Below are 21,771 nucleotides of genomic sequence, written 5' to 3'. Positions count from 1 at the left end.
CACGGGTAGGAGGCAGGAGGCAAGGCTCTCTGACGGTTTTCTCCACCTGGCCCCTTCAGAAGGCAAACCCCTCCCATGCCATCAGCGAACATGAGGCATGGGCAGCAGCGGGGAGGAGGCCTCCCAGGGTCTTCTGTCGGCAGAGAGGAGGAAAGGGCAGGCCATTGGAGGGGCGTATCCATGCTTCCCTGCCTGGCCTCTCCTGTCTGCATGGAGCCGCAGAACAAACGCCAAGGCCGCTGCCTTGCTGTACCAAGGCCTCTGGAAATTCACTTGGGAACAAACCCCAAACGGGACTGGTGAGATTAAGAGATTCTAAGACAAAGTGCTGCCAAGATGGTCACATCAACCTACAGTAACAAGCTACCAGGACCAGTGGCAAAACAGTCAGCCTCATCTTCCCCAAAGGCACACCTTCCTGCCCAGGATGTAGATGTCTGTAGGGAAGGAAGGGGAGGAGGAGGCAGCATCCTCCTCCCACCCCACGTTGCCTTCTGGGATCAATAACCACCCCACGGGCAGGAGGGTTAGTATTGGATCTCCCCGGGACCAGCCGCTTAGCCAGGAACGAGCCACCACTCTCCTCGAATCAACCCTTTATTCAGCATTCCCATCAGCCGAGGGATGGGGCACCTTCCGCCCTGCATCTGTGCCCTCCCTGAAGACCTGGAACGGAGCCCCGTGGCCAGGGACAATGACGTCAGCGATGCCCAGGACACGGGCCCGGCTCTCCGCCTGCCGGGCAGGATCTTCGCTCAGAGCCGCCCACTCCCCCTCGTCGTCTTGGTGCTCGAAAAGGTCTCCAGCCACCACCACGTTCCCCAAGGCGGTGCCCAGCACCAGCAGGCTGACGTCGCTCCCCGTGTGGCCGGGAGTGGGCAGCACTTCCAGATGCCCGGCGTGGAGAGGGTAGGGAGCTCCGCGGCGCAGCCCCGTGGGAAGGTAGCGCCCCCCCGGCTGGCAGACGTCCGTGCCCACGATCAGCTCCGCCGCAGGGAAGAGGTTGAGGTTGCCGGCGTGGTCCGAGTGGCCGTGGGTGCACACCACGTGGCGCACGTCGCCCGGTGATACCCCTTGCGCCGCCAGGCCCGCCAGCAACCGCTCCCGGCCCCACGGCCCGCCCGTGTCCACCAAGGTGAGGCGCGGCCCCAGGACCAGCGACACCGTCCCGTCCGCGAGGGTGGAGCCGTCCGGCTGCGCCCGGGAGTAGCCCTCCTGCACCACCACCACCGAGTACGGGGAGCCGGGGAGGGCGAGCGGGGCCCGCCGCCGCCGGGCCATGCCGCCGGGCCTTCCGCCTCGCGCACCGCTGCCGGACCTTGCGGGAGACGCGGAGGGGAGACGAGTTAGCAGGCGCCCGCCACCGGGGGAACCGGCCTCGGAGGGGGAGCGGCGCGCTGGGGGCTGCCTCCCCTCCCTCGGCGGCGCGCGAAGCTCCCGTCGCCCCGCCCCGCCGGGCCGGCGCGCCGCTAGGACTGCCCGGACGGACTGCGCATGCCCCGCCCGAGCCCGGCGGCGGGTAGTGACGTCCGCACGGCGTCGCGGCGGGCTGCGTCGCTGCGCTCGGATCGCCAGTCCCCGGCCTCGGTCCGGGAGCGCCGTGCCTGGCCCCGCCGGCGATGGCGGAGGAGAAGAAGCCGAAGCTCGGCAGTGCGCAGCTGCCCACTGAGTCCATGAAGGTGATGGCCGAGTCGGTGGGCATCGGGCAGGTGCCCGAGGAGACGTGCCAGCTGCTGGCGGACGAGGTCAGCTACCGCATCAAAGAGATCGCGCAGGTAGGAGGAGGAGGAGGAGGAGGAGGAGGAGGAGGGGCGGGCGGTCCCCCCCCCGCCCACCGACTCCCTCTTCGCAGGACGCGCTGAAGTTCATGCGGATGGGCAAGCGGCAGCTCCTGACGATGGGCGACGTCGATCTGGCCCTCAAGCTGAAGAACGTGGAGGTGCGCCGGGTGTCTGCCCGGGTCTCGGCCGCGCGGGGTGGGCAGGGGCTGTGGGGCGCCCGCCCTCCCTCCCTCCCTCACTCACCGGGCTCTCCTCTTCCTCCCCTGCTCGGTTCAGCCGCTCTACGGGTTCCACACCCAGGAGTTCATCCCGTTCCGCTACGCCAGCGGGGGCGGCCGCGAACTCTACTTCTACGAAGAGAAGGAGATGGACCTGAGCGACATCATCAACACGCCCTTGCCCCGCGTCCCCCTCGACGTCTGCCTCAAGGGTGAAGGGGCACGTGGGGGCTCCCGCAGCACCCCCTTATGGCATGACCGCCTCCTCCACCTCCAGCTGGAAGTGGTCTTTGGGGGCGCATGCAGATTGGGGCAGCAGCTTTCAGGACCAGATGCAACAATAGCGGGTGGTTGTGGCAGAGGTTTCCCCCCAACCTGAAGGGCTCCAGATTTCCAGTGTCAATTCCTGAGGATGATGGGAGGTTTTGCTTTGCTTTTAACATCCTGACAGCTCAAAACGGGGCAGAGGGATGCTTTCTCTCAGGATAGGTACCCCATGCCAGGGGAGGAAGCACAGCATCTCCCTCTGGAGCCAAGCTGCTCACATACTCCATATTCTCTTTCCCCCGGGTGGGGTCCTAAGCAGTCTTGGAGGGCACGGGAATAAGCTGCAGAGGGGCCAGAGCCATCAAGCAAGCTGGCTTCCCCTGTGTGCCTTCCTGGGAAGGTAGGACTTCTCTCTTTGAGGAAACTGCCTGGCAGACACACAGTTTAAGCAGTCCCCTGCGCCCACATAGATGTACTTGGGCAACTGTCCATGGAATTAAAGGAGGGTGCCCGATGGGAGCAGTCAGAGCATGCTTGCAGCAGAGCCTCTCCTGTGCCTTCCTGCTCTCTGCTGTCTTGGTGGTGCCCCCCCACCTTCCTTGTGGCCCCAGCAAGAGGGCAGATGACCAGATTGATCCACAGGGTCTGTGGGCACACTCATCTAGGCGTATCACGCTGCTGAGTTGTGGGACTGAAAGATCAGAAGCAGCCAAACCAGGAGGAACTGAAATATCCTGAGGTCTGCGCTGTTTTATGCTTAGTGCTGAGCTGTTAAGATTTGTCCTCCCTGATCTGTCTTCCCGCTTGGCTCTGCAATACTGAGAAGGAGAGGCCAAGCCGGGACTCTGCACACTGCTTATCTCCCTCTCTTTGAAGCTTCTCCCTTTTTCTGATAGCACACTGGCTGAGCATTGAGGGAGTTCAACCTGCGATCCCAGAAAATCCACCCCCTGGTGAGTGGCCAGCGCTGGCAGGAAGGCGCAGCAGGGCAGGCAGCTTCCCACCTCAAGCCAGAAAGTCTGTCTGGCAGCCGTTGTAGCTCAGTCTCAACCCTGATCTGTGTCCTCTCTCCACAGCCCCCAAGGAGCAGCAGAAAGCCGAGGCTACCGAGCCTCTGAAGGCAAGCAAGCCTGGCCAGGAGGAAGATGGTGCCCTCAAGGGCAAAGGACAGAGCGCCACCCCACCTGATGGCAAAGGTCAGGCCAAGCGCAGCTGGGGAAGGCAGGGTGCATGGGGAGCGAGGGGCAAAGACAGGCCCTTTGCTCAGCCCCTGTGGAGATCTGGCCATCCTGGGCAAAGTGGGAGGGGTGGGGCAGTCTTTTCCTCCCCTGCTCTTCCGAAAGGGATGGTGGTCATCCTCGACCGTTCCAGCCAGTGCCTCTAAACTATCAGCAAAGAAGCCTGGATTTGCGAGGCACCCAGCCACCCACGTTGGCATTGATGGTCAGTGTGCTCCATGGAGGAGCAGCAGTGGCTGCCAGTCAGGATGTCTTCCGTAGTGAAGGGAGCAGGCGGGCACCTCGCCCAGGTCACTTGAGGTCAGCGCCAGCCCTCCTCCTCCTCCTCCCCCACCCAGGAGGAGCCCTGGACTGTCACAGGGGCATTGGGCACCATGGTCCTCGCTGCGTCTTCCTGCCTTGACTTGGGGCCATGTGCAGCTGCTTCCCTCAGCCGTGCTTCGTGGGCCAAGGATGTGTGCCTTCACAGTGGGACCCTGCTGGGGCAGCACTGCTCAGAATACCTGGGGAGGTGAGGGTGACGCCAGGCCGGGCCCATCTGAGCCTTTACCCCTCCCCGCCTGCCAGGCAAAGAGAAGAAGGGGCCCCTCCTGGAAGCAGCCCCACTGAAGCTGAAGCCGCGCAGCATCCACGAGCTCTCCGTGGAGCAGCAGCTGTACTACAAGGAGATCACCGAGGCCTGCGTGGGGTCCTGCGAGGCGAAGCGAGCGGTGAGGAGCCAGGGCCACTGGGTGCCCAGTCGCCTGCAGACAGCGCCCTCCGCCCCCAGGACAGGCAGCACACCAGAGGAGAGAGGGCGGCCACACGCCTCCGCAAGGAGAGGGGTCAGGGGGCCACTTCTGGGCCGCATTCTGGAGACCGCCCCTGCCAGGAGGCAGAGGTCCCTTGGCCCCAGTTCCTCACCTCTCGGCCCTCACCTCTGTGGCTAACGCAGATGCGTGGAATCGCCCTTCTCTGCCTGACAAGTAGCATCTGAGCATGTCCCCTGGAACTGCTGGGGAACTGCCGCCAGCCTTCCTGTGAATGCTGCCTTTTGAAGGGAGAGTCTGGGTCTGCAGAAGAGCCCCCCTTCAGTTCTTACACCCCACTTTTCTCTCCCCAGGAAGCCCTCCAGAGCATTGCCACGGACCCTGGCTTGTACCAGATGTTGCCCCGATTCAGCACATTCATCTCGGAAGGGGTAAGGGGAGGGCTCCTGGTCCAGGTCCTTGCTGCCTCTTCCAGGCCACAGGTGGTGTTTGAGGGATGAGGCACCTCGCCCTCGCGCATCCTTCCAGTCAGGGCCTTCTGTGCCCAGAACTGCTTACAAGGAGCAGCTGTCCTAATTTCTCTGAAGGAGGAAGAGTTGCACTAAGTCAGCCTGCTTACGTGTTACCTTGGGCAGTTCCTGGGAGAGGATAGTTCTGCACTCTGTTAAGTTCTTTGCAATAAATCACCCCCTCCGGATTCTTGGAGGATCCCGAGTATCTGCCCTTTCTGCCCATGCCGAGTTTGAACATGTTTAGAAGCAAACCCTGGAACAGCCTGGAGAGGCAGGACAGCAGGCCTGGAGCAGAGTCCCTGATCCCCTGAGCTGCTTCCTTCACAGCATTGCCCCAAGCTTTAGAGAGTTAGGATTAACCCTAAACCTAACCCACAGAATTGGGGAAAAATTGGTGTGCAGCCTGACACCCCACTGTGTGCCCAATGGGTCAGCATTCTGGCTCTGCGATGTAGCTTGGCTGTAATGTGGGGCCACCTAGTTGGGAAGTGTGGCTCCAAGCACCCCCAGGCAAGGGGGGTCAGTTTGTATTCATAGCTGGGTCTTCATATTCAGAATTCTTCACACAATCTTCTGTCCAGTCAATATAACCCTGTCAAGTGGTTGGATGGTTTAGACCATGTAAAAGGGATTATCCACCAGATAATGGTGCCTTGGAAACTGCCCTGGTTTAAGTCAGCCTGGCTTTTGGCCAGCGGACTCTGTCCCAGGAGAACAGCCTGTCTTAGCACCGCTGTTGCAGCTGCAAGCCGTCTTAAAAGACAGCGCACCTGTGAGCTGCCAGGGCAGCATTTCCTTGCTGGCCCCTTGAGGCCACCTCTTCAGTCTCCTCCATTTGCACGTTTCACACAATTGCTCAGATGAAAGACCTTTGCTTGGGGAAAGTGGACACAGAGCAGCATCTGCCAGGAGATTGACCTTGTGATCAACTTCCTGCCCCTCCAGGTGCGGGTCAATGTGGTGCAGAACAATCTGGCTCTTCTGATCTACCTCATGCGGATGGTCAAGGCCCTGATGGACAACCCAACACTGTATTTGGAGAAATACGTGAGCAGAGACTTACCTGGCGTTTGGGCAGGGGGCAGGACGGGAGAGGAGGGGTGGTGCTGATGGGCCTCTGCGGTCCCATTCTCTGCTGCAGCTGCACGAGATCATCCCGGCAGTCATGACCTGCATTGTCAGCCGCCAGCTCTGCCTCAGGCCAGATGTTGACAACCACTGGGCCCTGCGGGATTTTGCTGCTCGCCTCATTGCCCAAATCTGCAAGAATTTCAGCACCACCACCAACAACATCCAGTCACGGATCACCAAAACCTTTACCAAGGTGAGGGTCTGGAGAAGTCCGGGGCATTCAGCAGCCCTGCCCTTCCTGCCCCTCTTCATGCTTTCCTTTCCTTTGCTCACCAGAGCTGGGTGGACGAGAAAACGCCCTGGACCACGCGGTACGGATCCATTGCTGGCTTGGCGGAGTTGGGGCCTGACGTGAGTGGAGCCCAGGGTTGAGCCAGGAGGGGTTTCTCTCAGGCCAGTTTGGCCAGGACCCAGACTCTGCTCCCAATGATGCTTCTCCCCAGGTGATCAAGACGCTCATCCTGCCGCGGCTGCAGGTGGAGGGGGAGCGTGTCCGCACGGTCCTGGAGGGCCCTGTGGTCAGCAATATTGACAAGATCGGGGCTGACCATGTCCAGAGTCTCCTGCTGGTAAGAGAAGGGTGCCCCTTCCCCAAGCAGCCCATATTGCAGGCAGCATGAAGAGGCAAGAGGGCTGAGGGGATCTCATCCTGAGGGGGTCTTCTTGCCCTCTGGGGGCAAGGGTCTGCCCCATATGCGCCAGGGGGTGGTCTTTCCATGGGAGTCTTGCTACATCTACTTTCTGTTCTCCTCCCCCCCTGCCCCCACACACAGAAGCATTGCGCTCCAGTCCTGGCCAAGCTCCGTCCCCCGCCAGACAACCAAGAGGCCTATCGAGCAGAGTATGGCGCCCTGGGTCCCCTCCTCTGCACCAATGTTGTGAAGGCACGGGCCCAGGCAGCCGTGCAGGCTCAGCAGGTGAATCGCACCACACTGACCATCACCCAGGTATGCGAAGACCCTCCCCCCCCCCAGCTTCCCCAAGTGTGGCAGCAGGCACGTCTGATCAGGGGGCCCTGCCCACCGCTTGGCTTTCCTCTCCTGTACAGCCCCGTCCAACACTGACGCTCTCCCAGGCAGCCCAGGGAGGCAGCAGCACCACCCGGGCACCCAGCATCATCAAGATGCCCGGCTCCATCACCCTCCCGGTGCAGACCCTTGTCTCGACCCGGCCAGCCACCCCAACGCAGCCTTCGCCTCCACCCACCAAGTTCATTGTTATGTCCTCTGCCTCTGGCACTTCCACCTCCCAGCAGGTACGGGAGGGGAGGGGCACAATGGGGGAGGGGGCAGGCGAACAGGCTCTTTGCTGACATCCTCTCTCCCCTCACAGGTGATCACACTCAGCGGTGGCCCTGCCAGCACCTCCACTTCCCCCGTCACCAGCACAGTGCCCAGCACGCAACCCCTTGTGAAGTTGGTTTCTGGAGGGCAGGCAGCCCCCAGCCCCCCCATCTCAGGCAGCGTCCAGAAGTACATTGTGGTTTCTCTGCCGCCTGCCACAGAAGGCAAAGGGGGGGGCTCCCAACTCTCCCCCTCCTCCTCTGCTCCACCCAGCCTGGCACTCTCCAGTGGAAGCCTCAAGCAGGAACGCAGCAACAGCCCCCAGCTGCCAGGCAGTGCCAGCAGCACCACCAGTGCCACCGCCTTCCTCACCAAAGCCAGTAATGGGGGACAGGGCCTGGTGCCCGAGTCTCCACAGCCCCCCATATAGAATTCACACTCTGCCATCTATGGGGTGGGCTGGTGATAGTCTGGTGTTCCATTCCCCTGTCCCACCCCTCAGGGCTCTAGGAGGATGACTCCACGGACCAAGCTTGCGCCCCATTCAGGACTTACCCTTCGTCCTGCCTGCCAATTTGATATTAGAGAGAATTGGGGCAATGGGGTTCCCAATTGCATGAGTACTCCCTCCAGTGCCTTTGATAAAATACTTTGATGTAAATACTTGGGATCTAATAAACATGCCTGCTCAACAGCACGCATGGTGGCGTGTAGGTCGTGTCCGAGAGGCCCTTGTTTGGTGACTAGCCAGTTGTATAACCAGAGTGGCAGGAGAGGGTTCCAGGATCCCAATCCTGAAGCCCCATATGCCTCGCGAGGTCTTTGCTCCATCATCGACTGGTGTGAGATCAACCCCAGTTTCAGGATGGGGCAGGCTGGCAAATTTGAAGGGTGTGGGGAGCTTCACACTTGCTGGATAAGGGACAGGCAGCTTCTGCCGAGGCAAGAATCCCCATCCATTCCAATCAGTTCTGCCAGTCCAGTCACCTGTAGGCTGCAGTGGGGGGGCTGCCTCCCTCTTCCTGTTGCATTCCGAGCAGTTCAGCCAGTGGGGATCCAGCTGCTGCTGCAGCAGTAATGGGCCTCTTGTTCCCTGCTACTGAAGGCAAAACACCAACCTCGTGAGTTGGGAGGGTGCAGTCCACACCTTGGGGCCTGGGAGTCAAAGTTCCCCATGGAAGAAGCGGGCAAACCCCCCAGCATTGGCTCTGGAGGAGGGCAAAGCCTGGAACAGGTGCGGTGGAGCCATGGGGGGTGGGGTGTTGGTTCTGGACAAGTAGCACAAATTGCGTGGGGTGGGCAGATAGGGCAGCTCTATTCTAAGCCTGCCCTGTCCCTCCCCCCAGGTATGCAGAGAGAGACGCAGGCTGGGCAGTTAAAGGTGGCGCCTTTACTGCCTGCAGGGGAACTGAGCGATACGCGCCCTCTGCTCCGGCGGGGACCCGCTTTCCCGAATTCCCGCGTTGTGCAAACAGCGGGTGCCAGCGATGAGTCGCCCCGGCTTAACGGGGGCCGGAGGCCAAAGGCTGCCGCCTCGCTGAGAAGTCGAACAACCGTGAGGCTGCTCGGGGACGTGGAGAATCATCGGCCTTCGTCTCTGCTCCGCCAGGGTGGCGGCGGTGCCTAACCGGCAGCTGGGGCTGCTGCCGCTTCTCCGCCCCGCCGTCGGTCGCCTGTGGTCCGTCAAGGGGGCTTCGCGCTGTTTCCCGGCAGATGAGGTGCGCTGGGCGGCCTGACCGCCTTCTGGGGAGGGAAAGATGCCAGGGTGCCGGCGGGCCAGGAGGCGCGCCAAAGTCCGCCCCCTCGGCTGGCTCCAGCGTCGGCGCTGTCCTCTCCGCGGGCAAGGCTACAGCTGCCGCCTCCCGTTTTCTCCCCGCCGTCCCCCGAGCCGCACGTTTACCCCTTACAAAGGCCCGGCTTCCAGACCTCGGCTACTTGCGGGCTGACGACGCTCGCTCCGCTGAGCCTGGCCCCGGCCGTCCGGACCCCGACTTCGCCTGGAGGGCAGATAGAACTGGGAAGAGAGCGGCGCGTCGGGCCTGGGCAGCAAGCGCGCTCTCCGGTTCCTTCCGCCGAGACAGAGGGGCCTTCCCCGTTCGAAAGGGGCTCGTGGCAGACAGAAGGCGGCCGGGCGAGCGGGAGGGGGGATCCCCCGGCCTGCGTCCCTTGCTTCCCGCGCGCCCACGCCCCTCCTCACCAGGAAGACAGCGTTGCTGGCCACGCAGAGCAGGACCGCGCCGGCCAAGAGCCGAGCCACCGCGTTGCCGACCTCCTGGCAGGCGCTTTGCTGCCAGGACATGATTGCGATCCCCGCTCTCTAGCGGGGCTGGAGAGCCGCGGGGGGGTGGGCGGGAAGAAGGCGGCATTGTGAGGCCGAGTGAGCTCACAGGGCAAGGGGGCCCAAGAAACGCGGCCCAGCCGCCAGAGTCCCCACTGCATGCTTCGCGGGAACGGCTGCGAGTTGTCTGGAGGAGTTGCTGCGTTCCCGAGGACAAACGATCCCTGCTGATCTGCGATTCGGGGTCAGAGGGCTCTTCTGATCCTGGCCAGGGCCGCCTTCGTGACAGCCCCTGCCCCAGGTCATGCCGCCCAGGCTGAGACCCTCCCTAATATATGCCCTTGTCCCTTTTATGAAGCCAACTAGCTCTACAACATTCCACACTTTTGACGATTTGGAAATCCGTTCTCTTTAGCCAAGAAGCTCTTCCAGTTTTGTCAGCCTGGTGCAGGTGATTTCTGATCCAGAAAGGCCCTGCTTGAGCTTTCAGCCAGCTGGGTGACAGACTATCCTCTTCTCCTGCTTTTAATTTTCCTCCGAGGTCCCAAGGGTGCAGGATTTCATCCCGATCTCCCTGAAACAGAAGGACGCAAGCCAGTTGTGGGGATCCGGCGCGGGGGCGGGGCGCTACAGCCTTCCCATGGGCTTTGAACTCTTCCGTGTGAGAGCCTTCCGAATCCCTGCTCGGGCTGGGGAAACACTCGGCAAGAGGTTGGCTGCTGGCGGTAGCATCGGCTACAAGGCTGGGGCGGTGTGAGACTGAGGCTGGGAGACCGCTCAGCCAGAGCAGCCCCCAGGGTGACTTTGGGCTGTCACTCTGGCATAGCCCATCCTATCCCAAGGGGGGTTACAGAGAAAAGTAGAAGGTGGGAGGGCTGCTCTTCACTGTCAGCTGCTGCTGGAGAAGACAGGGACGCAAACACAAAGCATTCCCTGGTGAGTGAATCCAAGCCCTCCCCCGGCCTTCCCCAACTCACATGCCGCCTGCGCCGGCCCTGCCAAGGCCTCCCCCACCCCCAATCCCCGCGGCCCCCCCACGCTCCTTACCTGGGACTCCGCCACTCCCTACTTAACAGCCCACACATCTTGGGGTTATGACAGCAGTCAGGACTGCTGAGATTGTCACCACAAAGTGATGTAGTTACGTGACGTCGCATTTTATGACCGCATCGCTTAGCAACAGCAATCCCATTTCCAATTGTCATTGTAATCCGAGGACTGCCTGTATCCGGCGCTGCAGGGCCTCTTGGTAAGCACTGGGCTCCCCAGCGAAGGAGGTGGCTTCAGCTGCTCTTCTTGGGGGTTTCCATCTGGACAGGTTGTTAGTCCCTCGGGCTGAGCAGAATCGAAACCGGCACCTGCATCGCATCCCACGGCAAGCCACTGGCTCCACCTTCATCAATTCCCACAGCCTCTTGCTCTGTGTGGAACTGACAGTGGGTGCCATGCCCTGATGCCCACCACCTTTGCCCTGGGCCAGCAGGACAAGTTTCCTCTGAGGATCTACAGTAGGCATCCTGCTCCACTGCGCTGGGCCTCACCTACCTTCCCCACAAGCCAGGGGGCTGAGCCCTGGGACAATGTTTCGGGTGGGGAGGGGAATATGGATCCTGGGAGAGAGGCTCCTCAGGAGTGCTCCAGCGTCAAGAGAGCTGTGCCCGGACCAAGCCTCACCACTGCCTCTCCCAAGCTGCCAAGCTGAAATACAGACTGTGCTGCTCTAGCATAGGCAGCACCACCATGCCTTCTTTCCTCCCCGCCCAGAGAAATCAACCACGATGAGCTCCCTGCTCCTCCCGGCTCATCATCTCCATCCAGGTCCGGAGGGCCACGGGGCTGGCCCCCTCCTCCAGCAAGGCTGAGCTGGAGCCCTGCCACAGGCAAGCTGCAGAAGAGGGAGGGGAGGTCCCACAAAAGCTACTACTGGGGGGCAGATGCACATCATCTTCTTCTGGCTTTTTCCAAACAATACAGACTTTGCTTTACAATTTTGCTAAACTGCAGTCTGGGGTATTCTACTTATTTTCAATAAAATTAATCACAAGTTTTTGCAAGCAATTTCTGCTGATTTTGCTGAAAAAGCCTCTCCTTCAGCCCTCCACCATGGTGCTGCTGCTGCTGCTGCTGCTTCAAATGCCAGAGCAGAGCCGCCACAGACTGTTCTCGAACTTTCAACCCAGCTGGGAAAGGAACGAGGGCAAAGCCCTGAAGGGTGCACCGGGAAAGGCACAACAGCCAGAGAGGCTCCTCGGGCACTTGTGGCCTCTTTCTGCACCCCCGCCCCCGGCCCACTCTCTGGCTTGGGAAACTGCTCTCGGGTCCCTTGGCAGTGGCCTTCTGGGGGTGTCCATCTCCAGCTGCCACAGCAGAAGACATCTTCTGTTGTCTCTCGCAAGGTCTCTGGTGGGAGAGGGTCCTGCTGTGAGGATTCTTTGCTTTCCAAGGACTGGACGCACCACAGCATAGCAAACCTGTACGCGATGCTTTATTGCGGCACACATCTTCCCCAACCACAGACTATTGCTCTCCACCCATCTAGGACCTGCAAGGTGATGTTGCCATGTACACACATCTTTAATACTCAGTCCTTTAATGCTTAGTCCAAGCAAAAGTCTTTAAGTCTATAAAGTGGCAAACAACCTTCACCTCCTCCCAAATGTTCTTACTCTTGTTAGGATGAGGTGCTGCTTCAGTGTGTTAATGAGCTCTCAGCAGAGCTCCTGGCAGGACTCCCACCAGGATATGCTGCTCACTGTAGCATGTGGTCTGGGCAGTTGACTAATAGTCCTCTTTGTTGGAATTATCAGGGGTCAACTCAGCATTGTTTCATAAGTATAAGGGGGTCTCTCTAGCAAACACCTCTATTGTGCTTGTGGGATGTCACATGGGTCACCTGATTTCCACTTCCTCCTCCTCCTTGGGTTTGGGGATTAACAATCTCCATTACCTCTTGGGCACACCTGCAAGCAGGAGAGCTGCAGAATGCAGCTCTCATCCCTTACATCTCCCTTGCACACAGACTTTTTATTCCACATAGAAAGTGTCTACAAAGAACCTGTGATGATTAAGTGCTTTCTACTATGAACCTACCTGTATCCAGATCTACTGAATAAAAGTAAGCTATCTCTATTTTCTTCATCTACCTACCATGTGAAGACTGAATTTATTTTCTGAATGTAATTAAGCTTAATGAGCAAATTCCTTTTTTGGTTCACGCTTCTACTCTGCAAGATTGCTGTTTGCTGCTTGGAGTTCTTTTATTAACATTTAAAAACTCCATCACTCTTGCCTGCTGGTAGTAGCTGCCAATTTCCAGACGTCGCCTCCCCTTCCCTGTCTGTATGCCCTTGGTTTGCTTATCACCTTTCTTCCTATACACACCCTTCCCCACTCTGTCTTAGCATTTGCTTTTGTAAACCAAGAACCTGGGTGGGGTGAGGCTGCCTCTGGAAGGCAGGCCCTTGAAAACGCCAGGGTGTGGCTCAATTATCACAGGCAGCTGGAACTCCGACTTGGATGCTTGTGAGTAAAGTTGCGAGTTAATGAATGAATGCATGCATGAGGGAAATGGAGCGAGAAGCATTTCTGCCTGTCTGCAGCTTCTTTTCCCAACTTCACTCCCTGATACGTGCCCATGTTCTGGTCCGGGAGACCAAAGTGCCATTGCTTGGGCACAGAGAAAGAGCCTGTCACTGCCGTCAATGCAGGAGCTGCCAAAGTGCCTGGTCCAGCCTCTTCTTCCCAAATGGGCCATGCTGGGGCCATGCTTCCCACAGGGCCCCAGGACTCCTATTCCCAAGCAGCTGCTCCCCAGGCCTTTGGTCCTGGAGGGAACATAGAGTCATTCTGCCCAGCAGCCATGATTTCCGTTGCTTTCAAAGATGCCCCCTGCAGCAGAGGTGCCCCAGGCAAAGGGCAAGGTATCCTCCTCCCATGTGTCAGAACCAAACTGGGATGCTTCCAATGGAAGAGGATCTCTGTAGCTCAGGGTTGAAGTGGGGAGCCCTTGTTGCTCTCTGAGCTGAATGGTTGGCTTGCAAACGTTTCATGACCCAACATGGTAACAGCATTACAATACACCGAGTACATGAGGGATCCTCACAGTACACTCCGCAGGGATGCCTCTCTCCAGCCCAGCAGCAGCTGCCACCAGTGATGGGAGTGGCAGAGGAGTGCTGTTCCCCCAAAACTGTGGGAAGCAGATAACGTGTACAAGCAGCTAAGGCACTTCCCTCCCCTCGCCAAGTGGTGGGGCCAGCCTGGGCCACCACTTCCTCTTGCACAACATGGTTCTCCCTCTGCAGGCCCACTTCCTCCTCCTCAGGTTCCTAGAGCCAGGCCTTGGCGCAATGTCCCAGGCTGGCCTGCTTCCCGCATACTTGTCAGCCACTGCAACTTGTGCCCAGCCCTTTCCTGTTGCCACCAGCAGGCCTCAAAGATTTTCAGCCCAGAGGAGTTGCCCCTTGGCATGGCAGCAGACAGCAGTCCATGCATGGTACCTGGGGCTGCTTCAATTCCTTCAAGGGAGCCCCCGCCACCCCCAGGTTCATCCCATTCACAGGAGAGGCTGCAGCTCCTGGCCCAAATTTAGGGGAGATTCACACTAAACTGGAGCTGCTCCCGGAAGAGAAAGAGGCTCTCCCTCCCTCCCTCCCTCCCCGGATCTCTCAGGACCAAACTCTTTCAAAGCAGGGTCTTGCCAGGGGCCACAAAGGTTAACAGAGAGATCCAGGGAGGTTAAGGAAACAGGATCCTTGTGGGCCAGCCCTGAGTTAGCAATGCTGACTCCTGGCTGCAAGCCATGAAGGACATGAGCTGGCCACCAAGGGACTCCCGGACAAGCCTCTGCAGGGGAACCTCTGACTTTCTCCAAGTCCTTTCTCTACTCCTTCCTCAGGAGCTCCAACCCCACCATCCAGCACCTCCTCTGCCCAGTGATGGGAACCCTCTGCCCACAGCACAGGCAGGGCTGGGCTGGTGGCCAGCCTTGCCCAGAGAAAAGGTTACAGAAGCCTTGTGGATCACATCTGCAGATGGCCAAACATTGGGAAATCTGCCTAGCACCCAGGCAGGCAGTGTGGGATTGTGGTCTCATCCAGACAGGTGGAAAGAAAAGGGTAATGCCCTTCTTTCAACAAGGAGAAATATAAGATATTATATTTAGGGGTGAAAATATGAGGCACAGATATGAGACAGGGGTTTCATGGCCTGGAAACATTACATCTGCTCTCCCAGTGGCTTCCTGGGGGACAAAGGCCAACTGTTACCTTTGAAGAGGCCCAGCACCCACCTGTGCCATCCTCTGCATTCCGTGGCATAGAGCAGTGAGATCCAGTCCTCCCTGGCAGAGTTCCCCCTCCCCCCTGAAAACAGCCACAGGAAGTCTGGGAAAGGAACCAGCAGCTGGGAGCACAAGGCCCAGCAGAAAAGCAGGCTGCCCAGATGAATGGGGGCTGGGGGGCGGCACGTGTGTGCCTATCCTCCTGAGCAGCCAGGAGAAGCCCCCCAAAACCGGAGAGAGAGGAAGGAAGATGCCGCTGCCCTCCATTCCTGGGGAGGGAGAAGCCAGAAATAGCTGCAGTTGGCGCTCCGACCCATCCCCGGCTTGGCGCTCAGCTCGCCATGCGTGCGGAGCTGGCCGGAGGCCTTGCGAAGGTCAGCGGCTTGCTAGGACCAGTTCCCGTGGGGCTTGGGGCGGCTGTCAGGGGAGGAGCAGCGGGCGCCGCCCCTCCCTGCGCCGCCGCCTTCTCGCGGCCCCGATTCGTCCAGAACACGCCCCCGCAGCCGCCGTCGGGGAGGCGTCCCCCCCCCCGCCGCAGCAGCGGAGCCGCCTCTCCCCTCGCCTCGCCTCTCGGGCGGCCGGGGCGGGCCTTGTGGAGTGGGGGGAGGGGGGAGGTTGATCTCCCGTGATAAGCCGCGGCTCGGCGCGGCCAGCAACCTGTAGGTGCCCGCCTGCCCCGTCGCGCTTGCCATGCGGCTTCAGTTCGCCCCGCTCCGTCTGCCGCTCCGGCGGCGCCTCCAAACGGCCGCCGTCCTGCAGTGGGTCTTCTCCTTCCTGGCGCTGGGTGAGGACGGGCAGTGGCGGCGGCCGGACAAGGGTCCTCCTCCGTCAAGCGCCGGCAACAAACTTGGGGAGGTGGCAGGGGAGGCCGCGCTTGCCGGGGGTGCTGACGAGCCGTGGCAACGGGGCCGATCCTCCGGGAGGGAAGCTGAGGCGGGCGCGGTCGGGGCCGTGGCGGGATCGCTCGGGCCTGCCGCCCCCGACCCGGCTCTAGCTGGCTGCTGACGCTCCCAGCGGGCAGCTTCTCCTGCGCCTTCCCAGCTCGCGGGGGGGCGTGGTTTCAGCCCCTCGGCGCGATGTCCCCGCCGGAGCAGCGTGTTCCGGAGCACGTCTGGAGTGCTGAGCAGCCGCCCGTTGGGTGGGGCCGGCGGAGCGGAGGGGGTCACGCAGCTCTGCCTCTCTCCGCAGCCCAGTGCTGCCTGGCGCTGTACCTGCTGCTGCTGCTGGGGGAAGGCTGGCTGCTCGCGCTCGGCTACGCGGCCTGGCTGTACCTGGACTGGGAGACGCCGTCTCGCGGGGGGCGCCGCTCCGCCTGGGTGCGCGGCTGGGGCGTCTGGCGGTACTTCCGGGACTATTTCCCCATCACGGTGAGGAGAGGAGCGGGGGGGCTCCCTGAGTTTGGGGGGCGCGGGCCTCGCAGTGCAGCCCGCTCTTGCCCACCGGAGGGCGCCGGCCCGGCCCGGCCCACACCGGCCTTGGCAACAAACTGCTCGGGGCCGCAGGAACTCGGGGCTGGAAGCGATGCCCGGGGCTGCTTGGGGAAAAGCATCCGAGTGACGCGGGGTCGCTCTCTTGGAGAGGCTTTTCCTTCTCTGGGTCATGAACGGCGCTGCCTGAGTCGCGGCTCCCTAAAACTCCGGCTCCTCCGCCGTTGCCAAGCCGGTGGTGCTCCTGGCTGGCCCGACCCCCTGGCTTCACCTCCCCAGCTGCCATCCCTTTTGACCCCCCTCGGTCAAAAGAGCCCGGTAGCCCTTTTCAGACGAGTACGTGTTATCAGAAGGCATAACCCCTGTGGGCAGTGGAGGAGCTAGAGCTTTGCAGCCTGTGTGCTGCCAGAGGCAGGTGCCCCTCCATCCCTGAACAGCTGGGCTAGTTGGGAGCCTGGGCTGGGAGAAGGGGGAGGGGGGGCAGGAGGGGAGCTGGCATCGCCCAGTTGGTGCACCTGGTGAGGAAGGATCAGCTGCTGTGTCCTTCCTCCCCAGGTTGGTGCCTGCCCCTGCTGCATCTGGGGCTGCTCCACTGAGCTAATGGAGCCTCCCCCCCCCCCCCCGCAATGAAGGGGGTTAATCATGAAAGAAGTTTAAAATGTATTGATATAATAGACTGGGAACAAGTGATAAACAGTGAAAATATAATATAAAATGATCGATTGATTTCATAATTTGGGCATCAATTACAGTAGAATAAAATGATGAATCCCATGAAGCAGTTGGATTGTGGCTTAATTGACTAAACTAATTGAGTCACCCTTGAACATTATTGTTCGCTGCTCTTTTGCATTCTCTTTGGCTGTTGGTTTCCTCTCAGGTCTCCAATTAAAGTTGAAACTGCTTGTTTTGCAATATTTATAAACTGCCCTAGTGTACTGTATAAATAAATATTGTTTTGTTTATAAATATTTTAAAATCATTACAGTCACTTTTAATTGGCAGGCCCTGAGATGTAACTAAGAGGCAGTGGGCATGAGGCAACTGTGCTGCTGTGTTGTTAAATCAACTCATTTACCCATTTCCTTGACCCTCTGCTTCTGCACTGGTTCTCACAGATCTAGACTGTCCTGTCTGTAACTGCATCGTGAATGTGCTGTCTCCAAGTGTTTTCCTGGCATGGACATGCCTCCTGTTTGTTTGGCTGGGTCAGGTTGCATTTGTTAACTGCAAGCCAGATTCTGAACACTTTTTTCTGTTGATTTCTAACATGTTCTCTTTTCGGTAGTCAGAAGGGTGTATTTGCTGTAAACAGAGGTAAACTACATGGCTTTAATTGCTCATTTTAATGGTGAGGAATTACAGGTGTGTTACCTTTACCTATTACCAGGCAGATAGTGCACCTGGGATTTCTTGTCCACAAAGCCCTTTTGTGAGCTTCAGGTGCATTCCAAGGCTCCCAGAGAGAGAGCCCCCAAGGCGCAGTCTGGAAAATAACCTCTGACTGGAGCTGGATCCCAGCAAGTGTTCTGAGTCCACAACTCGTCTCTCTGAGGCCTGTTTGGGTCAAGGTTGTGGCTTCCAGATCCTTTGTTTCCCTGATCCTTAAAGCGAAAGCTTGGTTCAGGCTTCATCGGTACGCTGCGTTCCCCAGTCACCCACCCTGTCCACATGCCAAGATGAATGGCATCAAGAGAAGGTTGCTGGCCAAGGCAGAAGCAGCAGTCTCCTTCCTGGCCCGCTGCAGGACCTCTTTGAGGGGGAAGCTTGGCACCGATAAAGGTACCCGTGTTGTGCCGGGCTGGGGTCTTGGCAGCCTCCCTGCTTGGGGAACCTCTTTCCTTTCAGCCTCGTTGGCTTGGAAGGGTGCCGGCAGCCAGGTCAGCCCTCCATGGGCCAAAGCAGCTGAGTGTGGACAGCTGCTGGGTCTGTTGCCAGAGGGCCACTGCCTGGATTCCTGATCCATTAATCCTCCAGCGATTGGAACTCTCCTTTCTAGATGACTCTTTCTGCTCTGCTTTTCCTCCCCTGCAGCTGGTGAAGACGTCAGAGCTGGACCCCTCCTGCAATTACCTATTCGGCTTCCACCCCCATGGGGTCCTGGTGGCCGGTGCCTTCGGGAACTTCTGCACGGAGGCTACGGGGTTCTCCCAGCTCTTCCCAGGACTCACCCCCCACCTCCTGATGCTGCCCTTCTGGTTCAAGGTTCCCTTCTTCCGAGACTACCTCATGAGTGGGGGTGAGCTCCTCAGGGGCATCTAGGCAGGAAGGCCCCCGGGCCGTGGGGTTGCTCGTCTGCTGGGCCGCGAGGATGGCCAGGGCAGAGCCTTGCTCCGAGCCCCTTCTGCTCTCTTGTTCTAGGACTGGTCTCTTCAGAAAAGGCCAGCATGTCCTACCTCCTCAGCCATGAAGGGGGTGGGCAAGTGGCTGTCGTTGCCGTGGGGGGCCCGCCCGAGTCGCTGGATGCTCACCCGGGGGCCCTGACCCTGCAGCTGCGCAACCGCAAAGGCTTCATCAAGATGGCCCTGCGGCACGGGTGAGGGGCAGGGGCCTCTGGAGCCAGTGCAGAGGGACCGCCCTGCTGGCCGGGTGGGCATGGCAAGGAATGGTTTCCGAAAGCCGGGGGGGGGGACTTGGGTGCTGTGTGTTTTCCCTCTGACAGAGGCTCTTTCCTCTCCCTTCAGAGTGGCCTTGGTCCCGGTTTTCTCCTTCGGGGAGAACGAGCTCTTCCACCAAGTGCCCAACCCCCAGGGGTCCTTCATCCGCACACTGCAGGAATGGCTTCAGAAGGTCATGGGGCTGGCCCTGCCCCTCTTCCATGCTCGAGGTGTTTTCCAGTACAACTTTGGCCTGCTGCCCTTCCGGAGACCCATCTACACCGTCGGTGAGAGCGCTGCTGCTGTTGGCTCCCAGACAGGGAGGGCACCGCAGTGCCCGGTTGTCGGGGAACTGTAGGGTCCTGTAGGCCGTGGCTGTCCTTCGCAGAAACGAGCCCTCTGGGGAGGGCCATGCCCGTCTTGGGCAAATGCCTGTCTAGGCTGAGGCTGGCTGTCTCCCAGCACTTTCCCCCAGTTAGGCCAGCATTTCTCCCAGTTTGGAGGTCAGCCAAATTGACCTCCCTCTGGCTGATGCAACGGCCAGCTGCTGGTGCTTGGCTCCTGATGCTTGGCTCCGGGCCTGCGTGTTGCAACCCCCTCTGAGCTGGCCCCTCAGTGGGGCAGTAGCCTTGGAATTTGGTCAACGGGGAGGCTGAAGATTGGTGCTCCCTCCCTGTTGCAGTGCAGTGTGGCAGGGCTGCTCGAACACTTGGCCAAACAAAGAGGGTGTGCTGATGTGGCTGGCTGCCTGGCAGTCTTCAACAGATGCTCTGCCCCTTGCCTTGGCGCTAGTTCCCACAGAGGTTGGGGATAGGGAGCCATCCCGGGCCATGCAGCACTCTCCACTGCCCCTCAGGATTCAGTCCTCACCTTGCCTAGGAGATCCGGGGCTGAGGCTCTGACACCCTGCAAGGAGAGTGGGTTCTCCTGATGGGGTGCAACCCTCCTGCTGCTGCTGCTGTCCTCCCAAGGTGACCGTGCTGAAGAGGTCTTCCCCAGTGCTCCCGGCAGTCGTGCCCCAAGCAAAGTCTGCGCCTCCCCAGGGCCTCTGAGCCACTGGGCTGGGGGGGGGAGGGGGCGGCTGCTGCTGCTGCCACTGCCGGGAGGAGGGAGCAAGCCCTGGGGCTGGTTCAGTCCACAAGGCTGCAAGAAGTCAGACTCCGGGGCCTCTGCCACCCCTCAGCCCCATGTCTTGCTAAGGGGTGTCCTTGGTGGCTAAAAAGGAGCTGTCTGGGGGCAGTTGGAGGGCTCACATCTTGCCTGCTCCCCCTCCTCAGTGGGAGCTCCGATTCTGGTGCCCAGGACACCCCATCCGTCACGGGAAGCCATCGACAAGCTGCACGAGACCTACCTGGAGAAGCTCACCCAGCTCTTTGAGGAGCACAAGACCCAGTATGGGCTGCCCCAGGACAAGCACCTGACGCTGACCTAGGAGGGTGGGAACAGAGGGCAGCCCAGACAGCGAGGATGCACCTTGGCTGGGCAAAAGGACCGCACAGGAGCAGGAGGGCCTGGCACACTCTCTTGGGACGGCTTTCGCCAGACATGTTCTGGGCACATTGGATTAAAGCTGCTGTCACTCTGAGCCAGCGTGAGAGTTGTGTCCGGCCTGCCAGGCAAGCCTCTGTGGAGGATGCCAGGAATAGCTCGCAGCCGTGTGGAGCTGGGCAGACACCGGTGCTGATCCCAAAGCAGCTGGGGGCGGGCAAGGGCCTGCCTTAACGGCAGCTTTGCACTGGGGACTCTTCGGGCAGGGGGAGGGGTGGTAAGAAAGATTCCTGGGCTGTGCTCCCCCTGCTGCATAAACAACCCTGCCGTGCCAGGTACAAAACTGTGACACTTCATTTGGGAAGAAATGAAGCGGAGCGCTGCACGCTTTGGAGGGGGGAGCCCCTGCGGGGGCAGAAGCCCAGCTGCCACCGCCACATCTCTTTCCCGAGGAACGTTTGGCCTTCCTTCTTCCTGCGCTCCAGGCTGCCGGAGTCAATGCTGGAGGGGGTCCGGAGGCGCATGTGGGGGGAAGAGAGCTGCTCTGCCCGGCACGGGGCTGGGATGACTGGCAGCTTCTGAGCTGGAGCCCAGCCTCTGGAGCCTTGCCGGAGGGGGAGCCGGAGCTGTGAATGGCAGCGGCAGGCTCTGACAAGTGGTGCTCAGAGCCATTCTGGGTGGCAGAGGCCAGCGCCTGCTGAGGCCGTTCACAGGGAAGAGGAAAGAGCAAGGCTTCCTAGCCCAAGACGAACCAGTTGGGCCGCCGGGTGGAGATTTTTATGGGTTGGGTTTGGGGTTTGCTGCTGCTGCTGCTGGCTCCTCTGGAGCCCTCCCATCACACCGTGCAGGAGAATTTGTTGGGCTGCTGGCAGGCCTGCCTTGGGCATCTGGCAGGAGTGGCAGGGGAAGCAGTGCCTGCCGAGGAGTGCCGGAGAGGCAGCAAAGTGGGGAGGGCGTCAACGAGCTCAGCCTCCTGGGCCTGCGCAGAGGGGTCCCTGAGGTCTCTTGCCTGTGGCTTCCAGCCAGGCCACCTCTCGGGGATTGAGCACCTCAGCTTTCCAAAAGGGCCATGATGGAGAATTGGGAAGGGGGTGCTGTTTGGAGGGAAGCACCGGGGCTGTAAAATGGGGTCCTGCAACCAGGGAGCCGACTGGAGAAATGAATTAGCTGTGCTCTCTGTCTGGCCTGGTGGGTTAGACAGCGGGGAAGGGGGATTTGCATCTCGCTGCCCCTCTCCACATTCTCGGTGGGGAGTGGCATCCTGGGATCCTGACTTGGCAGCAGGGCCAGCCCCACAGTGGGTGCCCCAAGGCCTGCCAAAACGGCTCAGTGCCTGCCTGCCTTCCTCTCTTTTCGGGGTCCTTGCAACAGGAGGAGGAGGAGACCAGCCCCACAGCCGGCTGCCAGGGGGCTCAGCTCAGAAGCTCCCTGCTTAGGGCAAGTCACAGGAGAGCGCTTGCCTCTGGGGGAGCCCATCGCTTGCAGTCCAAGGAGGCCGATCTCCCCTTTGGCCAGTGAGGC

The 21,771-nt window shown here is 60.1% G+C and overlaps 3 protein-coding genes across 3 annotated transcripts; 2 read left to right on the top strand and 1 right to left on the bottom strand.

The window, feature by feature from the left end:
* Positions 1 to 589: 589 nt before the first annotated feature.
* On the bottom strand, positions 590 to 1,461 carry MBLAC1 (metallo-beta-lactamase domain containing 1). Its single transcript, XM_063301778.1, has one exon. The coding sequence runs from the start codon at positions 1,279 to 1,281 to the stop codon at positions 598 to 600; it is 684 nt and encodes a 227-aa protein (XP_063157848.1). The 5' UTR covers positions 1,282 to 1,461; the 3' UTR covers positions 590 to 597.
* A 158-nt stretch (positions 1,462 to 1,619) lies between these two features.
* TAF6 (TATA-box binding protein associated factor 6) lies at positions 1,620 to 7,831 on the top strand. Its single transcript, XM_063301777.1, has 14 exons — positions 1,620 to 1,775; positions 1,853 to 1,939; positions 2,058 to 2,211; positions 3,163 to 3,219; positions 3,343 to 3,462; positions 4,072 to 4,214; positions 4,607 to 4,684; positions 5,711 to 5,812; positions 5,907 to 6,089; positions 6,173 to 6,247; positions 6,340 to 6,465; positions 6,670 to 6,843; positions 6,945 to 7,151; positions 7,229 to 7,831. Exons 1-14 carry the CDS (start codon positions 1,620 to 1,622, stop codon positions 7,607 to 7,609), a joined length of 2,043 nt encoding a protein of 680 aa, XP_063157847.1. The 3' UTR covers positions 7,610 to 7,831.
* A 7,514-nt stretch (positions 7,832 to 15,345) lies between these two features.
* LOC134496036 (2-acylglycerol O-acyltransferase 2-B-like) lies at positions 15,346 to 20,623 on the top strand. The gene is made up of 6 exons (XM_063301776.1): positions 15,346 to 15,522; positions 15,927 to 16,105; positions 18,200 to 18,404; positions 18,527 to 18,701; positions 18,850 to 19,049; positions 20,040 to 20,623. The coding sequence occupies exons 1-6, from the start codon at positions 15,429 to 15,431 to the stop codon at positions 20,192 to 20,194; spliced, it is 1,008 nt and encodes a 335-aa protein (XP_063157846.1). The 5' UTR covers positions 15,346 to 15,428; the 3' UTR covers positions 20,195 to 20,623.
* The last annotated feature ends 1,148 nt before the right edge of the window (positions 20,624 to 21,771 follow it).

Source organism: Candoia aspera, chromosome 4 (assembly GCF_035149785.1).
Source record: "Candoia aspera isolate rCanAsp1 chromosome 4, rCanAsp1.hap2, whole genome shotgun sequence".
Classification (NCBI taxonomy): domain Eukaryota; kingdom Metazoa; phylum Chordata; class Lepidosauria; order Squamata; family Boidae; genus Candoia; species Candoia aspera.
The sequence above is the reverse complement of the archived record's forward strand: the minus strand, read 5'-3'. Positions and strand labels throughout refer to the sequence as shown.

Excerpts from the sequence above, each read along its gene's own strand:
- LOC134496036 (XM_063301776.1), top strand. The coding sequence starts at position 15,429 with ATGCGGCTTCAGTTCGCCCCGCTCCGTCTGCCGCTCCGGCGGCGCCTC. Across the intron at positions 18,405-18,526 it reads AGACTACCTCATGAGTGGGG|GACTGGTCTCTTCAGAAAAG; the intron begins GTGAGCTCCTCA and ends CTCTTGTTCTAG. Across the intron at positions 18,702-18,849 it reads AAGATGGCCCTGCGGCACGG|AGTGGCCTTGGTCCCGGTTT; the intron begins GTGAGGGGCAGG and ends CTCTCCCTTCAG.
- TAF6 (XM_063301777.1), top strand. The coding sequence starts at position 1,620 with ATGGCGGAGGAGAAGAAGCCGAAGCTCGGCAGTGCGCAGCTGCCCACT. Across the intron at positions 6,090-6,172 it reads TCACCAAAACCTTTACCAAG|AGCTGGGTGGACGAGAAAAC; the intron begins GTGAGGGTCTGG and ends TTTGCTCACCAG. Across the intron at positions 7,152-7,228 it reads GCACTTCCACCTCCCAGCAG|GTGATCACACTCAGCGGTGG; the intron begins GTACGGGAGGGG and ends CTCCCCTCACAG.
- MBLAC1 (XM_063301778.1), bottom strand. The coding sequence starts at position 1,281 with ATGGCCCGGCGGCGGCGGGCCCCGCTCGCCCTCCCCGGCTCCCCGTAC.